At 40.0% G+C, this 22,979-nt stretch overlaps 1 protein-coding gene across 1 annotated transcript in view; it reads right to left on the bottom strand.

The window, feature by feature from the left end:
- LOC110165602 (SLIT and NTRK-like protein 3) overlaps window positions 1-5,405 on the bottom strand; it is a 153,975-nt gene extending 148,570 nt beyond the window's left edge. Inside the window, exon 1 of the mRNA XM_020930788.2 lies at window positions 5,190-5,405. Within this exon, the coding sequence (XP_020786447.1) occupies window positions 5,190-5,405 (216 nt within the window). The remainder of the gene's footprint in view (window positions 1-5,189) is intronic.
- Window positions 5,406-22,979: the final 17,574 nt, after the last annotated feature.

The following is a 22,979-nucleotide window of genomic DNA, read 5'->3' as shown; positions in this document are numbered from 1 at the left end:
CATGTATATTTCGGTACAGGGCGTTCAGTTCAGTTCAGGCCTGTGCAGTTCATTTGCTCAATTTGTGTGTGTTTACATTCCAAAACAACATGTCCAGCAACACGGAAGGCTCGGCTCTTTAATATTTACGAGGGAACACGTCCATGATTGGGGTGGCAGTGTTTCCAACCGTGCTTTATAGTTACGGCAGCCGCCTTGACAACAATTGCCCCCCGCCTTGTCAACGTCGGTTCAAACCACGTGAATTCCTGCAAAACTACGGTCATCATGGCTCTATCCTCATTTTCGCCTTTCGCCAGCGAATCTCTGCTTCCGTCCCATACCCTCCTCCCATACCCACGATCTCTGTCCTGAGCGAAAAAGTATTTTCAACAGCTGGGGACGTAATAATTGCAGCAGATCTGCACTTACTGCAGACAATGTGGACAAGTTGTTTTTTCTGGCCAAAAAAATTAAGACTGAGTAAAACTTCATGTTGGAACTTTACTGTTTGAAAAGGTTTCTTTACTGTTTTCAAGGAATTGATTTTTATAATATTTCATACATTTGTTGCTTATTTGAGAATATTTTATTTAACTTATTAGTATTACCAAGCAGCACTTTGCATTTATTTTATTTTCCCCGTTTGTATAATGTTAAAACTAATTGTTGGTTTAATAAAAACACAAATAAACAACCATTTTGTTCCCGTACTGTACCAAAAATGAACCAAACCTTGACCTCAAAACCGAAGTACATAACAAACCGTGATTTTTGTGTAACTTTACACCCGTAAGAAACATTATAACACCAGATAATAGAGTAATATGGGCCCTTTAAGTTAATCGTCATCTTTACGCAACAACGTGTAAAACTCAATAAACGCTTTAAGTAATTGCTCTTGTGTACATTTAATCAATGCTCCTCTTGAAACAAATCGCCTTTTATTGCTACGCGTTAATGTACCCGAACAACATTACGCTCCCGCCATTATCACGTATTTCACTTAAAGCTCCGACTTAAACACAGCTGAGGCTAAAATAATGAATTCAAATGAAACGATTGTTCTGCCGCTTTTTCTTTTTCATCATCGTTTGGCCGGCGGCAGGGACCCGTTTACCTGCCAAGCCCGTGCCTCCCACACCTCTCTGCAGCTGAGTCACGCAAGTGTTGATTTAACTGGTGTCATCTGTTTTTCAATCGCGCTCGAATCAAATCTTCGCTCAAATCCGCTGGGACGGACCGGTTTCCACGGCGAGCTCACAGCAATATCTGAAAAGGTCAATTCATATCTAAGAAGAGGAGGGTATAAGCTGCCATCAGGAAACAGGGGCCTGGAGATGCAAAGATCCTCTATAATATTCGTGCTATGTTGTTTTGGTAAAGAGACTGAGAAGACTTTTGGGGCGGCGAGTTCGGATCTCTGTGTTTTGATCAATAACTCTCCAGACCACCTTCGAACCGCTCTGTTTTGAAATGGTGCAGGTTACATAGGGCCGCGCAACACAAGAACAAAATATGAGATTTGAGAACCGTGTTTGTGTATTGACATAAACAAGGGCAAATGAGGACTAAACGGTGGAAATTATAGTTATTTTTAAGATATTAAAGACGTATTATTGGAGTTTTCGGGCAGAGCGTGCGCTGCCTGCTCCGTAAAAATGTTGATGAAATGTTCCGCCTTATGCCTTTGAACTCATTATCTCTTTCTACGGAGAGATAAGCCGATATGGATTTTTATTTATTTATTTTTATTTATTTATGTTTATTAAGGACATCACAATCGAATTAGACAAACCAGATGTATTGCTCTGAGTGTTTTTGCAAAAGTTCTAGTTTTCAACATCTGTCCATATAAAAAAAATTTAATAAAATCTAAACTACATGCATAAAAATAGACAAGATAACATACAGACAAAATATATACAGTAAATTTTCAGTGGATGTATTATTTTTATTTTTTGAGCCGATATAGATCTCCAATATTCCAATATATATTCACCTGCTGTTGTAACCAATAACCAATATTTATCTTTTAAACTCCATAGCTATGCCCACAAATTGATCTTAAGTGGATGTAAAGATCCCAAATTAAAAATAAAAAAATGTATTTATCTCAGATATAAAAATATATATTCGTACATGTCTGTTTAAACATACAGCCATATAACACAGTTCTATTTCCATTTTCAGTTTTTAATCTCAGTGTAATTGGTGTTGCTATTGATATCGGCCAAAGCAATATAGCCAAATCAGCATCGATATCAGCCGATACACTAAAGTTAAGTCTGTATCAATATCGACCGATACATATTGTCAAATCTGTATCAATATTGGCCGAATCAGTACAGCCGAATCTGTATCAATATCGGCCGATACACTATAGCAGAATCTGTACAAATATCAGCCGATACAATATAGTCAAATCTGCATTAATATCGGCCGATACAATATAATAAAATCTGTATTACTATCAGCTGATACAATATAGCTGAATCTGTATCAATAAATCGATACAATATAGTCAAATCTGTATCAATATCGGCCGATACAAATAGTCAAATCTGTATCAATATTGGTTGAATCAGTACAGCCGAATCTGTATCAGTATCGGCCGATAAACTATAGTCGAATCTGTATAAATATCGGCCAATACAAATAGTCAAATCTATATCAATATCGGCCGATACAATATAGTCAAATCTGTATAAATATCGGTCGATACGATATAGTCAAATCAGCATAGATATCAGCCAATACACTGAAGCCAAATCTGTATAAATGTCGGCCAATACAATATAGTGAAATCGGTATAAATATCGGCCGATCCACTATAGTCAAATCTGTATTAATATCGGCCGATACAATATAGTCAAATCTGTATTAATATCGGCCGATACAATATAGCCAAATCTGTATCAATCAGTTAATACAATATAGTCAAATCTGTATAAATATTGGCCGATACCAGTACTGGAACCAATATACTGGCCATCCCTAACCACTACTGCCAAGTTACAGGTCAGATCTGCGGAGAGACGAGCCCACTAACATGCTTTTGGAGGTGTTTTTAACAAGTACCTGCAGCTGAATAAATGTAAAATAGACACATGCACAACCACAAAGACACATACAACACACAAATCAGAGCCTGCAACAAATCTTTTCATATAAATACACTCTCTCCTCCTTCTTCCTGCTATTTCAGCTACAATCCTCCTTTTCTCACAACAGCAGCAAAACCATCAGCCCCCCTCAGCCTCTCTATCTCCTCCTCTTCACCACCGCAATTCCTGTACCAGTGTTTATATTTTAAAAATCCAAAATGTTTATCCTGGCGTCTTGTATTAGCCACAAGATTAGTTTTCTATCCAAAGCACACAGAGAACTATTTGAGCTTTCACAAGTCAACACATTTTGTCTTAATCTGATTGTGACTATGGAAGCACAACGCTAAACCTTCAGAATCCTTTTACCTGCCTCCTACTTAATTAAACACTACAGGATTAAAGCTGTGGAGTTATCAGAAACTCACAAATAGAACCTGATTTTTACCGACTTCAAAATGTGAAAAACACGACTAGTTTATTTTAACAATTTGCACTGGTCATTATTTTTTACTTTCTTAACACAGTCCTAGCAATCTGAAAAGCTGTTTTCACAACTCCCAGAGGGCACAGGAATGCTGTTGAGGTAGTGTGAAAAAAGAACAAGCATACTAACAGCGCACTTCCAGCTTTTTCAGTTCTGATAAGGCTTTAAGCATCTGCAGATCACCGATGTCAAATGATGCCTGTGCAGAGATGGAAAAACAGCATTTATTTTCTTTAAACTAAAATCATATAAATCAGGTTTGAAATGTGTTGTGTAGCTTTTTTTGTTGTTGTTTTTTTTATTTCTCAGGTAACTATGGAATTGCTCTGTATAACATGACACTTTCTGGGCCGACTACAACAAGTGAAAAGTCTTATTTCATAAATCTATATGTCCTACCAGGAAATCAACTGAACCGATATTTGGAACCTAACTTCTAGGTTTGTAGATGATACAAAATATTTATAATTAGATGGAGACCACACACAAAGGTCTCCTTTTGACCCTAATACTGCGTTCAGATAGCCTGACTCATCAGCCAGTGTCACATTGTGGAAACCGTCTGACCTCGCAGCATTAGGATTTGTTCGCTCGACGGTAGGTCAATCGCTGCTATTTGGTCGTGATGTATGTAATGCGCCAAATCTCGTAGGAAAAAGGGCAATAACTTCTTTTCCCTTGATCAAATTCACCAAACATTCTCTTTGTTCCGGCTTTAAATCCTCGATCTCGGGAATCGTTGCCAACACAGAATGTCTGTCTTCATCTACATCCATCTCGACCTCTTTGTTTACTGTTGTGCTGTTCCACAAAAGGGACAAGACCAGCGCTTGAGTTTGACGTCATGACTTCACAGCTCTTCACTGCTTAGTCGGTGCGCGTTCTACAACTTCAGGGGTTCTTGCAAACTGTCTAGTGTATTCTGATTCTTGATCTAGTCGCTCGAGAGAAATGAAATTGAGTAGAGGCACTAGATGGCGCCAGCCTGGTCAGATCGAGGTGTCAAAAAACACGCCGAACGCCTCTAGTTGGACGCCTTTGCATTTGAGTTCAATGCGCTTTTTGGACGTCGTGGATGAATAGGAGAATAATACTTAATGCTCGTCCAGGACATCCACTGCAGTCTGCAAGTGCCTTGTTTTCCCGGTCGAGAGAGGCTTTAGAGTATTAATTACATAAAACACATCAGCGGAGGCGATCGTCTCGACGGTTGTGACGTATATATATTTATACTCTAATGACACGGTGTAGATTTCTTGTTTTATGGTGTTTGTGGCTTGCGAGTCTCTCTCTTTCTTCTTTTCTCTTTCTTCTTAATAATGTCGCTACGTCACTGGATAGTAGTCCCTGATTGGCTGATGGCAGATTCTCGACGCACTGCAAAAATACAGGACGCCCTCAAGGCACGTCCACATAGACTTTGCATGTGAACTGGACGCCTGAACGCCCCAGTCTGAACACAGCTTAAGACCTGTTTTTACAATGTACAAAAAGAAGAAGAAAACCTTGCTTTATGTAGTGTCAAGTAAGTGAAATGACAAAAAACATGTCCGTCTGTCTTTCTGTGTCTGTCCTTCTGTTTCTCCCTAAGCCTTTTCGACCCTGTTGTCTCTCACCTGGCTGGCGTTGGTGAAGCCCCGCCCATCGCAGTGCACCTGGAGCACGCCCTCTTTGACCTCGCAGGCGCACGGCTCGAAGCAGGGCTCGTCCACCTCCTCGTCCGAGTTGTCCACCAGCGGGGTGTGTGTGGAGGTGGGGGTGGGGGTGGGGCCGTGTGACGAGTGCGACAGGCACACGCACCCCAGGGTGACGGCCAGGGCCACCCACTGCATCCTGACCCGCGCGTGCCCTCTCAGCTCAGCAGGCTGCGGGTGAGGCCCGGCATCGGACCCTCACCGCACTGGACACAGAGGGAGACAGAGAGAGAGAGAGAGAAAGAAAGAAAGAAAGAAAGAAAGAGAGGGGGAGACAAAGCACAAGTCAGGTCAAGAGATCACAAGAACATTCAGACAGACATTAAGTACAAGTTGTATCAGACTGACTAGAATACAAGTCAACAACTAAAGGCTGTTTTATAGTTCTGCGTTGATTCAAAGCAACTGCCTTTTCACTGTTGTTTTTGGTTTATGGATCTGCGTCGAGGTCTGTGTCCACAAAGTACTTCACCGTCACAACACTAGGAGGCTAGGATTTAAAAATCGCGTTCGTGTTTACAAGATGAAGCGAGAAAGTGGAGCACTGGAAATCTATGTAGAGCTCTTCCTGTCTGCGTCGCTTTCTCTTGGCGTCTGTGTCAGTTCGATGTGTGGTTAGGACATTCCTGAGGTGCACGACGGTCGACGCAGACGCTCTACGGAGGGGTTTCAAGGCGATGCAAACTCGTCGCGATGTAGACGATTTGACTCATGACCATAAATTAGGCTTTATGAATCAAATCGTTACCACTGCATTATTTATTTATTTTATTTACCTATTTTACTTAATTTTATTTATTTTTTTTATCAATTAATTTATATTTTATTTATTTTGTATTTATTTATTTTTTCTACCTTTTTTTTTTTTTTTTTTTTAAGTACATATGATCACTGAATATAAATCTCGGACTTACCTGAGACTGATAAATTGTATTGTGCAAATATTGTGTAGTGAATCTGTGAATATGTGTCTGAGTGTGTGAATTGGCTTGTTATCGTTAATTTTTATTTATTTTTTTTTTTCGATTATATGTTGACCTGTGTTAACAATGTGGTCAATTGTTCATGTGAAATTTTTTTTGTCTGAAAATTAATAAAAATATTGGAAAAAATATAAATAAAAATGGTTACCACTGCAAGTTTTTATAGTTAAAGGTCCTACTCAGACTTGACTCTTGTGAGCTTTAAGTCATGTTATAATATCATTACCTCATTAAAAACGTACCTGGAGTTGTGTTTTGTTTCATGCACAGATTTCCACCTTGTGATGTCACGTAGTGGTAGTTTTCAAGTTAACAGCCCCGTTTGTTCAGTGGAGATCGGCAATTCCAGAGTTGAAATCATCCAAATGATTCTAGTGAAGGTGTGTGTAGAGCACTTCCTGCACAGCAAAAAGTGGAGTGTTAAAATTGACTCTCACAGAATCAACTTTAACATTTTCTCAGAGTTTATATGAGTCCAATCTGTTCTAGAGTTAATTTAACATTTTTGGAAATGTTAATTACGTAAGAGTTATTTTAATGTTTTGAGAGTAAATAGATAACACTTTGTACAGTTCCTGGTTTAGCTAAACAACACACAGAGGTGTTTTATTTTATTTATACTTTATTTTAGTTAATTTAAGCTGAAATTATGAACAAAACTGGTTCAAACTGGTCTTCTCTCACAAGAGTCTGAAGTGGTGAATGGGAGGAGCCAAATTAACACTAAGAGAAGTTGAATTTACACTAGAGGAATTAACCTCAACCACATCAACTCTGGCAAATAACCCCAACTCGAACCCACATTTAACTTTCAGATGGTTAAATTAACACTTTTGGTGTTAAAAACAACTCTGAAATATTTTACCCTAAAATTTTAACCCTCCAGTTTTTGCTGTGTGTATGACATCACAAGGTGGAAAAGAGTGTTTTCTGTTTGAGAGAAGAACTCAACTTAAATATGCAGGATTTGTGTGTTAATCATGTGTCCAGGTCTGTTTGTGACGAGGAAACATTATAACATCGATCTGAAAATAGCGTAATATGAACCCTTTAAAGAATGTACTATATGTTTGTAACTTTCAGGCATTAAAGGCACTCGATAAAAAAGCTAAATTCTCACTTTTGACAATTTAATTCTGCGTTCAAATCAAGAAACCTGCTCAAAATTATGAATAATGCCACTCCACCTCCACTGAACAAAAACATATTATAATTACATTCTGAAGAAACTATAAGAACAATGTAAATGAGGTGTTTTATAAAGCTGCACTATGTAACTTTATATTTTTTGGTCCTTCATGTGCTTGTTTCTATGGATATGTCTTTGCTTTGCTTGAAATATTCCGCAGTGTGACATTAAACAGCTCTACCTTACATTTATTCAATTACAGGTGGTTTTATAGCTCAAAAATACCTAGAGCGGGGTCGCCTCTCCACAGATCTAACCCGTAACTTGGTCTGGTTTGGTCTCCGTGACGATCAAAAGGTCTAAATATCATACCGTGACAACGAAAAAGTTACACAAAGCACCTTTAAACCAGAGTATAATATGGTTTGCACCCGAAAAACACACAATTTCTCCATTCCCATATATTCCTGTGCTCGCGATTTATTTGGTGAATAAAAGTGAAATTGCACGGACCAAAACGCCCGGCTAAAAGAGTAGCATTATGGTGCGGTAATGATTATAATCCATGGGTAAGTGCAGGCCACAGTCCAGAGAGCACAGCATGTTTGCATAAAGCTACGTGTACCGCAAGGCTTAGGGGAGTTAAGGACACGTCATCTGGACTCGGAGAGGTTCGCTGAATGAAAAATGCACTGTAAATAATGAAACCGAGATTAGTTCGTGAATGTATGAATTTTAAAGGGCATATGACAGGTCCTATATTACGTAGAATGGACTTGTGAGCTTTAAGTCTTGTTATAATATAGTTACCTCATCAAAAACACGACTGGAGTTGTGTTTTGTTTTTTTTATTCACACATCTTTGAATAATTCTTTATTTTTACTCTACAAAGCTCAAAAATGCTCCGTTGCGCCTTGTGATGTGATGAAGAGGTTTTGTTTAGTAAAGATTATCAATTTGAGGTCTGAAATTATATAAATGATTCTAGTGCAGTGGTCCGCAATCACTTTTGCGCCATGGACTGGTTTTATATCCGACAATATTTTGAAGACCAGGTAGGGGCGGCTTATGGGAGGAGGCGCGGTGCCGTCCGCTCGGCATGGTTAAGTTCTGGTTAAATCCTGTTTTAGTCCTGGTTTAGTCCTAGTTTTAGACCTGTGTTAGACATGTTTTAGACCAGTTTTAGACCTGGTTTAGACTTCTTTTAGTCCTGGTTTAGTCCTAGTTTTAGAGCTGTTCTAGACCTGGTTTAGACCTATTTTAGTCCTGGATTAGTCATGTTTCAAACCTGTTTTAGACCTGGTTTATTCCTGGTTTAGTCCTAGTTTTAGACCTGTTTTAGTCATGGTTTAGTCCTGGTTTAGTCCTGGCTTAGTCCTGGCTTAAACCTGGTTTGGTCCAGTTTTAGTCCTGGTTTTAGTCCAGGTCCGGCCTGCATGGCGTACAGGAAGAGGTCCACACTGCATATGGGAGAGGCAGGTTTGTGCTTTCGAGGCCTGGTACCAAACAACCCACAGCCCAGTACCGGTCCACTGGGATTGAGGACCCCTGTTCTAGTCTATGCATCGTAAAAACACAGTGGAGCACTTCTTGTATTACCACATGACATCACAAGGTGGAACAGAAGGTTTTCAGTTTGAGAGAAGAACTCGGCCAAACCATGCTGGTCTTGTGTGTTAAGTGTGTGGATGAAACAATACAGCAACTTAATTTCACAAAACACAACAATATTAAGGATCTTTACTTAATTCTAATGTGGAAAAGCTTCATTAACTTGAAAATTAAAATGAAAAATTACACTAATCTGAATGTTTAATGAGGAGGCATTATGCAAAATCTACTTTCTGGAGCTTTCTACCCACATGAAAAGCATGCCTGTAGAGCTTTTAGATGTCATCCATGCATGTTTGAGTAATCTAGGGATCTCTCCCAGGCCTGTACATGACTCCGCCCACAAGCCTACATCATCCATGCTCCCACACACACACACTCACGCACGTTTTCCGTTAATATATAAAAGAACAGGATACAAAACAACGCACTACAACTTCACAAACCTGAACCGACGTGGAGTAGTTAAATTAACCGGATAAGCTCAGACTGTGTCATAATTGCGCTCTGAACGGGGAGTGACTTAGCGTGGAGAGCAAACGGAGGTGAGGCAAGACTTGGAGCATCAAAAATAAAACTGAAACTTACAAGAACTTAGAAGTGTAAAGAATAAGAGCTTTGGATAACAAGGTGAAAAAGGTGAAAAAACTAAAGTCAGGATAGGAACTAGAGCGTTGTAAACTTTCTTTCTCCGCAGGTTGTTCTATTGTCGGGGGTCCGGAGGGCAAAACACTTTTCTGGGTAAATTGCACATTCCTGGCCAATATCTGTCAAGAGGGCACCGGCAAACATCCACTCTGCTCCTCGTGGAAGTATTAGAAATAGAAGTAGTAGAATGAAAGGATGAATTGAACCTTTGCACTCACATCTCGCTGGGGGTGTTCTACATGTATCTCTAACGGTGGAATGTTTAGGAGTTACCACGAGATGAGCTGAGATCGTCCAAATGATTCTAGAGAAGGTGTGTGGAGTAGTCCTGTAACGATCGAGATTCTGCTGGACGATTAATTGACGAAGAAATTATTGCAATAAATGATAATATTGACACTTTGAGAGCATTTTCAACTAATGTAATGGCAATGGAATAAAAATGTAAACACACCCTTTCAAAGATCAATAAACTTTACTTTCTAAAGAACATTTAACAAAGGAACTGCAAGACAACCAAAACAACAGGCCTAAATAAAACAGACTTGTTGACATAAGACTAGTACAATGTAGTCTGGCTTACATCAAGGACTTGTTCACAAAAATGCACTTGAATAAACCACTGTTGAACCAAACACAACCAAAACAATCAATAAAATGGATGATTAGGTCTATTACTAGGTCTGAATTGCCCTTAAAAGTGATTTTAATCATTGACTTACACTGAAATATTGTGTCCTGCTGCTGTGAGCCTCGTCATTTTGGTCTTAAAGTGTTCGTATTAACCAAGGATCTATGATTAACCCGCTCTACATTGTCGGACTGCGTCACTTCACATGTCTCCTGCAGAAAGAGTCGCTGTCCTGTCTGGTATCGTGTCGGTGTCTTGTGGGATTTCAGTGGATTTCGGGCTCTCCCGGGGGGCAGGGCTAGTTGTGTTGATCAGGTATATGGGTGCATATGGGTCGGTCAAGTGGTAACGGAGGGAAACAGGGGCAGATTTTTTACATTCAAATGTCTCTTATTCAGAAACTAGAGGGACTATTGAAATAAGTAAAGTATCAGAATGTAGGAAAGAGTTAACACTCCAACAGGGTAAAGTTAAACCTGTGATATTCTTTCAAGTTGTTGACAAAAAATTTAAAAACTCATGTCGGTAACGGAGGGAATGAAATATGCAGCACTTTTTGGTCAATAAATACAAACAGTGATAACTCTTGGTTCTCACTTACATATCCTTAACAAACTGGTTTGAATATTTGCTTCATATAGTTTTCTACCATATGGTACAAGATTAGGTTGAAAAACCTTTTACTTTTTGAGTAATGAGATTTTTTATTAAGAAAGGTCATGGTAACGGAGGGAAAAGTAACGGAGGGAAAATTGTACAAGCAAGTAGAAAGGTGCAGGATTTTGCATTTTTTTCTTCCGAAAACTTTAATATTACTTCAAGATGAAAGGAAACTATTTCTATAAATATGTCAGTCCTTCCAAGCAAATTTTTATCATTTTTAATTTTATTTTTTTTGAAAAATCATGTACCTTCATCAACAGTTCAAAGATCGAATAGATTAGTCAAAGATTAAGCTTGAAAGTTAACCTGAAGAAGATTTGCAGGTCTTTGAAATTTGGGAAATAATTTTTGTTCAAGGCCTAAGACTTGTACATGTGACATGGTCTGTTTAAAACATATGTAACTTTAGAACCAAAAATGGTACAGAAAAAAGGTAAACAGTTTCATAAACTAGAGTACATATGTATCTGTTCAATACATTTTTATATCAGATGCATCAACTTGAATTTTTGGCCTTGCTGTTTACTTCTGCTTGACCAGGCCCATGTATATGACGGCTGCTGGGGTTTGAGCCATTTCTACTTGTCGTTTGCGTTTCACTTGCTGCATTTGACGCATGTGGGCCACTGAGACATGTCCCACTCACTAATGTTGATTCGGCATCGTGACTTGTTTTGTCACACGGAGATGAACTGTTTTGGTGCTCAGACGACAGCGCTAGTGTGGCGGTTTCATGTTCACTGCACGCGCATCTGCCGCATTTATGAACAAATAATCCGTCTATACCATAGACCGCATACATCTGTGCTGACACGTTGGTTCAAGTGTCACGCCAAGGAAACAAGAGGAGTCAGTAGAGAGTGACAGAAGCCTTCTGACATTCAGTTTCTTTGGTAGAGAGAGAGAGACATGGAAAACAAACAAGTATGCAAATAGAAATGAACCTGGCCTGAAAAGTTTTCAAGCTCATTAAAAGTTATCGTGCGATCAACTGATTTATTATCGTTACAGGCTTATTATGGAGTTTAAAAACACAGTGGAGCACTTCCTGTATTACCACGACATCATAAGGTGGAACAGAGTTTTCAGCATGAGAGAAGAACTCAGCCTAAATATGCAGGTTTTTGTGATAAACATGTGAGAATGAAACAAAACACAACTCCAGGTCTGTTTGTGACGAGGAAACATTATAACTTAGATGAGAAAAAAGCGTAATATGGTCCCCTTTAAGAAAATAAATAAATAATCAAACTCCTAATACGACTTCGAGAGGCTAAACGAAAAGGGGAAACAGCTATAAAATGGTTAAAAGTTCTGAAAAGTCCATTTTGCAGAACATTTTTGCTCTAAAAGTGTTGAAATGAATACGCGGTAAAATGTGACGAGTTGATTATAGTTCATTTGTGTGTTTACTCCTGAGGTGAAGTGTACACTCTAAAACGTGTCGCCATGGCAACCACCAACATGAGCTTTAAGCCTCTTATTAACTTCACACATAATACAGAAACTACTTTTGAATTAATTATTTATGGAAACGCAGTGAATACGGAGTTGTAATTCACCTTATTCATCTGTTTTTATCCGTCACGTGGTAATACAGGAAGTGCTCCACTGTGTTTTTAAACTCCATACACCTTCACTAGAATCATTTGGATCATTTCAGCACTATGGAACTGCCAGTCTCTACTGAACTAAAGGTAAAAGGAGCTGTTCACTTGAAAACTACCACTTCATGACATCACAAGGTCAAACAGAGCTTTTTGAGCTTTGGAGAGTTACGAAAGCTTGTGCGAATGAAACAAAACACAACTCCGGGTACGTTTTAGAGGAGATAACATCATTATAACATGGCTTAAAGCTCAAAAGAGTCCATTTTGCGTAATATAAGACCTTTAACATTTGAGAGAAGACAGAATATGAGCTGACAAAACTAACTAAAACAAGAATCCCATGCATTTCATATTTAAAGAGGTCTAAACAGGGTCAGCATATAATAAGTTGTCAAAATATCGAATAACTAACTTCCTCAAAGCATCAAAAAAGTCATATTCACAGGATAGAAATGAGCCTTTCTTGAATAGCTTTACAATGATCTTGAGTTGTATCAGAACAAGTATAAGGTTCTTTCACACTGACAGCAGTTGGTGCACAAAACGTTCCATTCGAACCAGAAGCTCTTAGTTTGGTTTGTTTTCGTTGGTGTGAAAGCTTCAATCGCGCTCGGATCCGCACTAAATCAAAAGGACCGAGACCTCAAAAAAGACTTGACTCTGCAGCAATTTTCAAACTCTAGTGTGGTGAACGTGAACTCGAGTCCAAACCGTAGACAATAGCTCCAAACGAACTATTCAAAATGCATCATGGGAGGGGATATTAATTATTCCATTTCCTGTTTGTGGTGAGTGATGACGACATGGGGCGAACCTCAAACCGTGGCCAAACGTGGTTCAAGTAACGGTAGAGCGATCAAAGGAACCATAACTGACTTAATGGGCCATTCAGAGTTTCACTTTACCGGTCATGAATACTTTCCCACGGTCATGGAAATCCTGGAAAAGTCATGGAAATTGAAAAAGTCCTTTTCTAGGCCTGTTCTGTTAAATTCTCATTAGTTTGTTATGATTATTTCTGAACGTATGCACCTTTTGTTTAACAGAGACGACAATAAATGCACTGACAGTATTTTGAATGTTAAAAAACTATAAAACCAAACCATAAGGTGAGTGGAAAGGGTTAACATTTCATATTTAGCCCTAAAAGTCTGATCAATCCAGCTCAATCCTACACACTTTAGGTGCACTTTAGGTCATGAAAAACACACAGAAAAGTTTTGAAATGTTGTCAGTAAAAAAAAAAGTTGGAACCCTGTGGATGGCTTAATCTGCGTTTGACGAGCTGTCGAATCCGCTGTGCTCAGGAGCCTTGGATATACGTCAATCGTCGGTCCGATTGACGTATATCCAAGGCTCCTTTGGTTGGTTTGCAGGTGTGAAAGCGAAACACACTGGAGTCTACTGTATATGCTACATAATCATAATTTTATTGCCCGGTGCGGAACAAATAATTGAACTAGTGATGTGAAAGCGCCCTAAGAGCATATAGATTAGTATACATCCATGGACCACTATGGAAATTACCTGGAAAACTGAGGGATTAAACAGATATAAAACCACATGGGAATATAAAAGTACAATGATTTAATGTTAGAAAATCACATTCTGTTGTCTAAACAAAGAGTGTTTTTAGTAGGGCTGGGTATCATTCTGAATTTGCCGATACGATACATATCACGATACATAGGCCACGATACGACGCATATCTCGATACAGTGAGCTTATGATTCGATATAATTCAATACGATATATTTCAAATCAGTTTGATATGGTCCAAGAAAAAATAATGTCTAAATCACGGCTGTGATACTAAAAGTCTTTGTTAAACCACTTCTTGTGCAAAGTTCATATGAAACACAAACATTTTAATCCTCAAAACTGTGAAAATGTCAAATGTGTCGCATAAACAAGTTTCCTTCCTCTAAACAATCAACAAAACTGTAGCTGTAACAAAATAATTTAGTAAAATCTACCAAAAAAAATACTCTTGGTGTTATATTGATACAGCAGCCCATGATATCAATACTGTATCATCACATTAAACATTGAGTCTGTTCCTAAATATCGAAAAAAAAAAAACATGATATTAAATCACTTCTACCATTATGTTTCCCATCTGATTAAAGCTTCAGTCTTGCCAGCGTCAAAATGAATGCACTGTACAATCTGACAGCTTGATTACAGTTAAATTGTTTGCGCAGAGAAGTTAAGTGCACACTGCAAAATATGTGAGGAAAACTCATGTAGTCACGGCAACTAACAATACAGAATCTATTTTTCAGCAACTTTTTAGAGTGCGTGTCTGTGGTTTACGCTCGGTACACCTGCGTATGCCCACAACTACATCCATTTTCATTTCAAAACATGACAGCCCACATTTAGTGCCTCACCTTAGCCACGCATTTAGACGATTCCCTTTGTATTTCATCGTCGAGTGGCTGGAAAACGCTCGGTGTGAAGTGAAACCAAGGTTAGTTCGTGTGTATATGAAAAATGTATGTTTATTTTAAGGTTATATGCATAAAGATGTAGCTTCAATGGACAAAAACGGTCAGAAATGTCATTGCGTTATGATTATAGAACTCGTCAAACATCGGATTTTCTCGGAGGACAATGCAAGAGGGAGGGCATCTGACAAAATATACCAACCCAGCATTAATAAAAACAGCAGCTATAAGATTAATGCTCAGTTTTAGTCACAAATCTAGTTAATTTGTTTAAAGGTAAAGTGTGTAACTTTCTGTAGATGGGAAGTCACCTGAATGATTCCATGGAAATATAAAGTTAACACCATACTTCATGGAGACAGATTAGTTTCGTGACAGACTGTGAAACATTATGGCCAAAGGAACATTTCCTTGGAAATAACAAGAGGAGGTTAACCTTGCAAGATGGATTTTCATGACATTTAGGCTACGTTCAGACTGCAGGGCTGAACGCTCAATTTGGATTTTTTTGTGAAATCTGATTTTTTTGCGAGGTCGTTCACATTTCCAGTTAAATGCGACTTGTGTGTGATCTCCAGTGTGAACTTTAAACGCCCCAAAAGTGTCACGCATGTGCACTGGAGGACACGACGACGTCACACGCAGCAAGTGTCCTCGGTGTTTACGGAAGTCACCGAAGTGTTGAGCACCTGGAGATTTTAAAGTTGCTGTCGTACCGGAGCCAGAACATGTGCAGTTTATGTGTTTTAAGGAGGAGAGTGAGAAGGAGAAAGACGAGGTTTTTGGTGTTCATGGCGTTTTGTGGGGCAGTGGCAGCAACGTCCGAAGAAAAGAACGTGTGGGAGTCGCAGCCAAGAGTGGTTGTCGTTCAAAAAGCATTGTCATCCACCATGGTTGTGGCTTTCTTCCAATTTCCGCCTACATCAGAGAAGAATAGTGAAGTTTGTTGCTTGTTGATGACGTGTAGGTTGGATGTCTGCAATGTGGCCGTTTCAGACTGAAGTCGCATGTCAAAAGATCGGATATGTGTCGATTTTAGGAGCACATATCCAAGTGTCCTGAGTCGCATTTGAAAAAAATTGGATCTGTGTCGTTCAGACTGTCATTAAAAGATCAGATACAGGTCACATGGGGGCAAAAAACTGATTTGGGTCACTTCAGGCTGCAGTGTGAACGTAGCCAAACTCACGAGAACCCATATTGCAGTGCGCCAGCTGTAAGAACCAATCAGGTCGCAGCACTGATGTTTGTGGAGAAAGACGAAGACCAACAAATGAACCAAAACAAACACGGTGACACCAACAATGTCAATTTTGTCGTCTGTGAATAACATGCAGAAGATACGAGCTTTGTACATTTGTGGACAAGAAAGACGTCTGTGCTTTTCTCACAACTGGATGTGATAAGTTTGAATTTTCAGCTTTCGTGACACTTCAGATTCAAATATTGATCATGACATTAGATCTTTTCACAATCACTTTCAGCGAGAGCCGTTCCAGACTGACAATGTGTAGTGAGGATGCATATTTTTCAGTGCAATAATGCAACCAAACTGAAAAATAATGCTTTTATTTTCAGTGTTGGGAAGGTTACTTTTAAAATGTATTCCCCTACAGATTACAGATTACATACCCCAAAATGTAGTCTGTAACGGAATCCATTAAATTACTTAAGGTGAGTAATGTAATCTGAATACTTTGCATTACTTGATTTGCTGTAGAGAAGCAAAGACTAGGATATCTTCACATAAGATGTTTTGTCTGCTAAAAACAATAAAAAGAAAATAAAACTAAATAAATAAATAAAAAAAATAAAAAAGCCCAGTCTTTACTTAACCAAATTAAAAATATTATTGATAGAAGAGGAGGAGGAGACACGTCCGCACAGCATGGTTTAGTCCTGTTAAATCCTGTTTGAGACCTAGTTTAGACCTGGTTTTAGTCCTGGTTTAGTCCTAGTTTAGACCTTATTTAGACCTGGCTTTAGTCCTGGTTTAGATCTGGTTTGGATCTGGTTTTAGACCTGGCTTTAGTCCTGGTTTAGATCTGGTTTGGATCTGGTTTTAGACCTGGTTTAGACCTGGTTTGGACCTGGTTTATACCTGGTTTTAGTCCTGGTTTAGTCCTAGTTTAGACCTTGTTTAGACCTGGTTTTAGACCTGGTTTAGAGACCTGTTTAGTTTTAGACCTGGTTAGTTAGTAGACCTAGTTTAGTTTACTGGTTTTTTAGTTTAGACCTGGTTTAGTCCTGGTTTAGATCTGGTTTGGATCTGGTTTAGACCTGTTTAGACCTGGTTTACCTGGTTTTAGTCCTGGTTTAGTCCTAGTTTAGACCTTGTTTAGACCTGGTTTTAGACCTGGTTTAGTCCTAGTTGAGACCTTGTTTAGACCTGGTTTTAGTCCTGGTTTAGTCCTAGTTTAGACCTTATTTAGACCTGGCTTTAGTCCTGGTTTAGATCTGGTTTGGATCTGGTTTTAGACCTGGTTTGGACCTGGTTTATACCTGGTTTTAGTCCTGGTTTAGTCCTAGTTTAGACCTTGTTTAGACCTGGTTTATACCTGGTTTTAGTCCTGGCTTAGTCCTAGTTGAGACCTTGTTTAGACCTGGTTTTAGACCTGGTTTTAGACAGGGTTTAGACCTGGTTTAGTGTCTGGCAATGAGTGGAATTACCAAAAAAAAAAAAGGGGGGGATACAGCCCAAAATGTAAAAACAGGAAAATACCTCTGTGTAATCCATTTATTTCAACAAAGTAACTGTAATCCAATTATCACTGTAACCGAACACAGTTACTCATAATTTGTACTCTGATTGCGTAACTCTGGTACACGTAATCCATTACTCCCCAACACTGTTTATTTTAGTCTATTTTTTTGCCAAATCATCACCTACGAGCTGTCTTTAATATCAATAACTAACTTTGTTTACTAGAAATTTTATTGCACCTGTTAACGATGGAAAGACTTGACTGAAGAATGAGAAATGACCAATGCAAATCTGTAGAGCATCAGTATCAATCTGAAACGCCAACAACAAAACACAAAGATAACTTCAAGCTAAAACCTACCGCACCAGCCCTTCAGTTTGTAGTTTTTGTATTTTTTTTTTTTACAGTACATCTTTGCTTTACCCTCTGAACACCAACGTATGCCTTATAACTACACCAATTTTCATTTCAAAACACCCCAACCAACATTTAAGCACTTCAGCTTCCCAACGTGTTTATTTTCCTTTGTACTGTCTAGTCAAGTGGCCGGACCGCTGGCTCTGAATAATAGTCCCTCCTTCACAGCCACTCGAGCGTAAATGTCTCACATGTGTTGTTTTGAAATCGGCTAACGTGCTAATGCGGCTACATGCTAATTCGCCCGGGCCTCTTCGTTTGATGCGGTGAACGGGCAGAGACGGATCGCGCGATGACAACCCAGTGAATCACAACTGTCCAGGCGGATATGGACGAGGAGCGGAGATGAGCGCGTCTAAGATGGAGGGACGGATGGAAGCATGAGCGGAAAGAAGTAAATAAACCGGCGATTATGGAAATCTGGGGCTGAGATAGGACAAAACAAGGGGTTAAACCAGGCGAACAGGAATGGAAGAGTGAATTTCGGCCAATTTTGGAAAGGCTAATGATATTCTAAACAGACTAATTCAAATTTTTATCAGGGAATTTGTTTATTAAAGGTCCTTTATTACACAAAATGGACTCTTGTGAGCGTTAAGCCATGTTACCTCCTCGAAAACAAAGCTGGAGTTGTGTTTTCTTTCATTCACACATGTTTGATTGAATCCTTTATTATTAGTCTACTTCTCCAAAGCTCAAAATGTTCTATTCCACCTTGTGATGTCATGTAATGGTAGTTTTCAAGATACCTTTTGTTCAGTAGAGATTGGCAATTCCAGGGCCGAAATCATCCAAATGATTCTAGTGAAGGTGTGTGGAGTTTAAAAACACAGTGGAGCCCTTCCTGTACCACCGCATGACATCACAAGGTGGAACAGAGAAGAACTCAGCTTAAATATGCAGGTTTATGTGTTAAACATGTGGGAATGAAACAAAACACAACTCCACGTTTGTTTGTGATGAGGAAACATTGTCAGATCAGAAAGTAGCATCACATGGGCCCTTTAATACACAATCCCAGAATATTTAGGCGGCGTTCTTCTCTGTTCCACCTTGTGATGTCATGTGGTGATACAGGAAATGCTCCATTGTGTTTTTAAACTCCATACATCTTCACTAGAATCATCTCGATTATTTCACACTGCAAAAACTAAATCTAGCCAAGTTAAGATGACTTGATTTAAGAAAGTTTGATCATGATTTGAGTAAATTTCACTTGACAAGTAAAATTATCTTAGCCAGGCTGGTGCCACCTAGTGCCTCCGCTCAATTTCATTTCTCTCCAGCGACTAGGTCAGGAATCAGGAATACACTAGACCAGGGGTCTCAAACTCAAATTACCTGGGGGCCACATTAGATAAAGTCTGAGTGAGGCTGGGCCGCATTGAGTATTCGATAAATAGTGGTTGCACGGGAAAAAAAGAGAGAGAAAGAACAACACGCAACACACTTTCTTAATCTTTAATAACAGTTCAGAACATGAAAATGTATTCAGAACGTAAGTTTAAACTAATACGTCTACTCTTCTTCTTTTGCCTACTTCTTGCTGGTTGAAACCTGGCTACGATTCATCTTGTACAGCTGAGAGATATTTGGCTTGCAGGAGGAAGCAGATCCTCAGGATAGATTGAAGATGCTCATCAGTGAGCCTTGACCTGTATTAGGTGCTTTCACACCGACAGTATTTGGTGCGCACCAAACGATCCATTCGAACCAGAAGTGATTAGCTCGGTTCGTTTGCGTTGGTGTGAAAGCGTCAATCGGACTCTGACCCGGACCAACTCAAGTGGACCGAGACCTCAAAAAAGAGGTGGTCTCGGTTCGCTTGAATCCGCACCTCTGGTGTGAACGCGAAACCGAGTCCAAACTTCAGACAGCAGGTCTAAACAAACTATTCTAGATGCATCATGGGAGAAACGCGTCTCCTGCCTGTAATGACACGCTGTACGACTCCAGCGCAGTAACAGGTTGTTGTCCAGACGCAGCCGCGATTCATTTTCGAAATATTTTACCAACAATGGCCAATACAGAGAATGTAACACACGAAGATCAGAGCAAGAACGTGCGAACGTGTGGCTCCAGAGTGAGTCAAAAATGGGGGTGTGTACTTCTGTTCAGGACCTGCACAGAGGTCCCGGTGTTCCCCGTGATCATGTAGGAACCAGCATTTGTTATTTTAGGCTTTAATTAACCAAATAATTTTATGGCAATAGGCAATCGCCCATTCAATTGATTCACCTTTAAAAAAATGTCCTGCTTTTAGCCTAGTGTGAGAAATACAGTCGGACTAGATCCAAACCGGAGTCCCGAACCAGCAGGAGCAGCTCCGGTTCTGTCCAGGCTCAGATGACGTGGAGCGGGGAGTGAAAAGTGCTTTTCCCGGGAAGAACCAAATGCGGACACCAACTAAACTGGATTCACGTTCTGTCCGGATGCTTTGCACCACCTCGGAACCAGCCGCGGTTCTTGAGCGCGGAGGACAGGAGCAGCACAGACCTGTAGGTATAGTCCACAGAACATTCTCACTTTCCCCGCACGGAACACGGAACCAGCGCGCAGACGGCGGAACGTACCCGCTCAGACCCAGTCATTGCGCACTGGTCTTGCTCGCCACCGTCTGGAACCAGCACATGGAGGACAGAGCCTCCGGACCATCTGACCAACGCGCTTGTAGGACGACAGAAGACCAAGGACCAGACTCCAGCGCCGTCCTGAGGAGCTGCGCGCTACGGTGAACGCTGTTGGCTGCTGCTGTTACCCGAACTCAGGACTGATGCGGTGAGTTTGTAGAAAGTTCTACGTTGCTGTTTTATGAGTTCATGGTGATAAGATGAGGACGCCCGCGGTATTAACAGGGAACATCAGTATTAGTTACTGGAGATATCACTGTTCTACCGGGATACAGAGGCTCGTTAATCGGACCAGTTTTGGTTCGTTTGCCGGTGTGAAAGCACCACACTGGAGTGTATCTGCTTCTCGTATGTCAAACACGGATGGAAGACGCTTGTTTTTGCCTCGTACTTTTTGCTAACATGTCGCCAAGCCTCTGGAATAGATCACTGCAGTTTTGTGGTGCTTGCATATTGATGGGACAGCTGTGTTTGCCGCTGAGTGCGCGTGGATTTCGGCGACACATATGTGGAGCTTGGTCATCGGGTTGCCAGCAAGTTACGCACCGAGTGTTGAGCAGGTAAACAGACTGTCAATGTCTTTTTATTTCTTATTAGCCCCTCCAATAAAGGTCCTATACTTATGAACAGGGGAATTGCGTCAGCGCCTCCTCTGCTCTGTGCTCTGATACTGTGGTTGTGGGAGCGTAAAGTGAAGTGCGCACACGTGTACCACCATGTGTGGTTTGTTTTGGTTCTTCGGTGACACCGTATGTGCACGTGTACTTGTATTAACAGATCCACTTAGACTCGTTGCTTCACAACTGCTGTAAGTTGAGTTTTGGGATGTAAACTGCGTTAATAATCTGTTGTGAATCTGCATGGGCACCGATTGCAGCTTCATCTGTCAGTGCGGCCCGCGGTAGGGGGGTGGGATTGTGCGTACATCTACCGCGGGCCGCACTGACATTATTCTTTGAAATCAAGGGGAGGGCCGCAAAAAATCCTTCCGCGGGCCGCAGTTGGCCCCCGGGCCGCGAGTCTGAGACCCCTGCACTAGACGGTTTGCAAGAACCCCGGAAGTGCAAGTCCAGGCACCAGCCAATCAGCGAAGAGCCATACATTCTGTGTTGGCAACGATTCCCGAGATCACGGATTTAAAGCTGGAACAATGAAAATGTTTGGTGAATTTTATTTTATTGCCGTTCTTCCTACAAGATTTGGCGCATTACATACGTCGCCACCAAATAGCAGTGATTGGTTAAATTAAAAAAGTACCCGCCTACTGTCGAGCGAACAAATCCTAATGCTGCGAGGTTTCCACGAAGTGAACCCGGCTGATGAACCAGGCTAAAGACTTTTTGTGCTTAAAATATGAAAATACATCTTGCTCCACTTAAAATAAGAAACAAAATCTAATTATGCTTGAATTAAGAAAAACACACTTACTCCACTGGTAGATCATTTTACCTGCCAAGTTGAATTCACACAAATAAAGAAAACTGATCTTAATTTAAGTCATTTTAATTTAGCTAGATATAGTTGTTTTTCTTTCAGTCCAGCCCTGGAATTGCCAATCTCCACTGAACTAAAGGTAAAAAGGAGCTGTTCACTTGAAAACTGCCACAACATGACATCACAAGGTGGAATAGAGCATTTTGAGCTTTGGAGATGTAGACAGACTAATAATAAATGATTACTCAAACATGTGAATGAAAAAAAACACAACTCTAGATCTGTTTTTAATGAGGTAACAACATTATAACATATCTTGAAGCTCACAAGAGTCCATTTTGTGTAATATAGGACTTTTACATTCTTTCTACTAGCTATTCATTTTTTTTGCAGCGTGAGTTTTAGAGTGAGGCAGATTTCCGCGCACTTTGATATAACTTTTACAAAGGTTACAAGTCACTTCTTCTGTATAAAACCTCACAGTCACAGTAGGGGGCAAACACCACATCTGAATATTTGATGTGACTCTAATCTCCACATCTTTCGCTTTGGGCTTGTTAAAAAGTCGAGCTAAAAGTGTCCACAAGCAGGATCATATTAAAAGAGGTCTGATATACGGTTGATTAACGGCCGGACCAATTGGTAACTATATTTAGAGTTTTACCAGATCTAAGATTGGAAATTGGCAATATAAGAGTATAATATTCAAAACTTTAGTTATTATAAAGGTCCTATATTACAGAAAATGGATTCTTGTGAGCTTTAATTCATGTTATATTGTTGTTTCCTCATCAAAAACA

The sequence above is a fragment of the Boleophthalmus pectinirostris genome, unplaced genomic scaffold, assembly GCF_026225935.1.
Source record: "Boleophthalmus pectinirostris isolate CB_2022bp ecotype Guang Dong unplaced genomic scaffold, ASM2622593v1 HiC_scaffold_10, whole genome shotgun sequence".
NCBI classification, from domain to species: Eukaryota; Metazoa; Chordata; class Actinopteri; order Gobiiformes; family Gobiidae; genus Boleophthalmus; species Boleophthalmus pectinirostris.
Note: the sequence above shows the minus strand (reverse complement) of the source record. Positions and strands in the feature narration are given on the sequence as shown.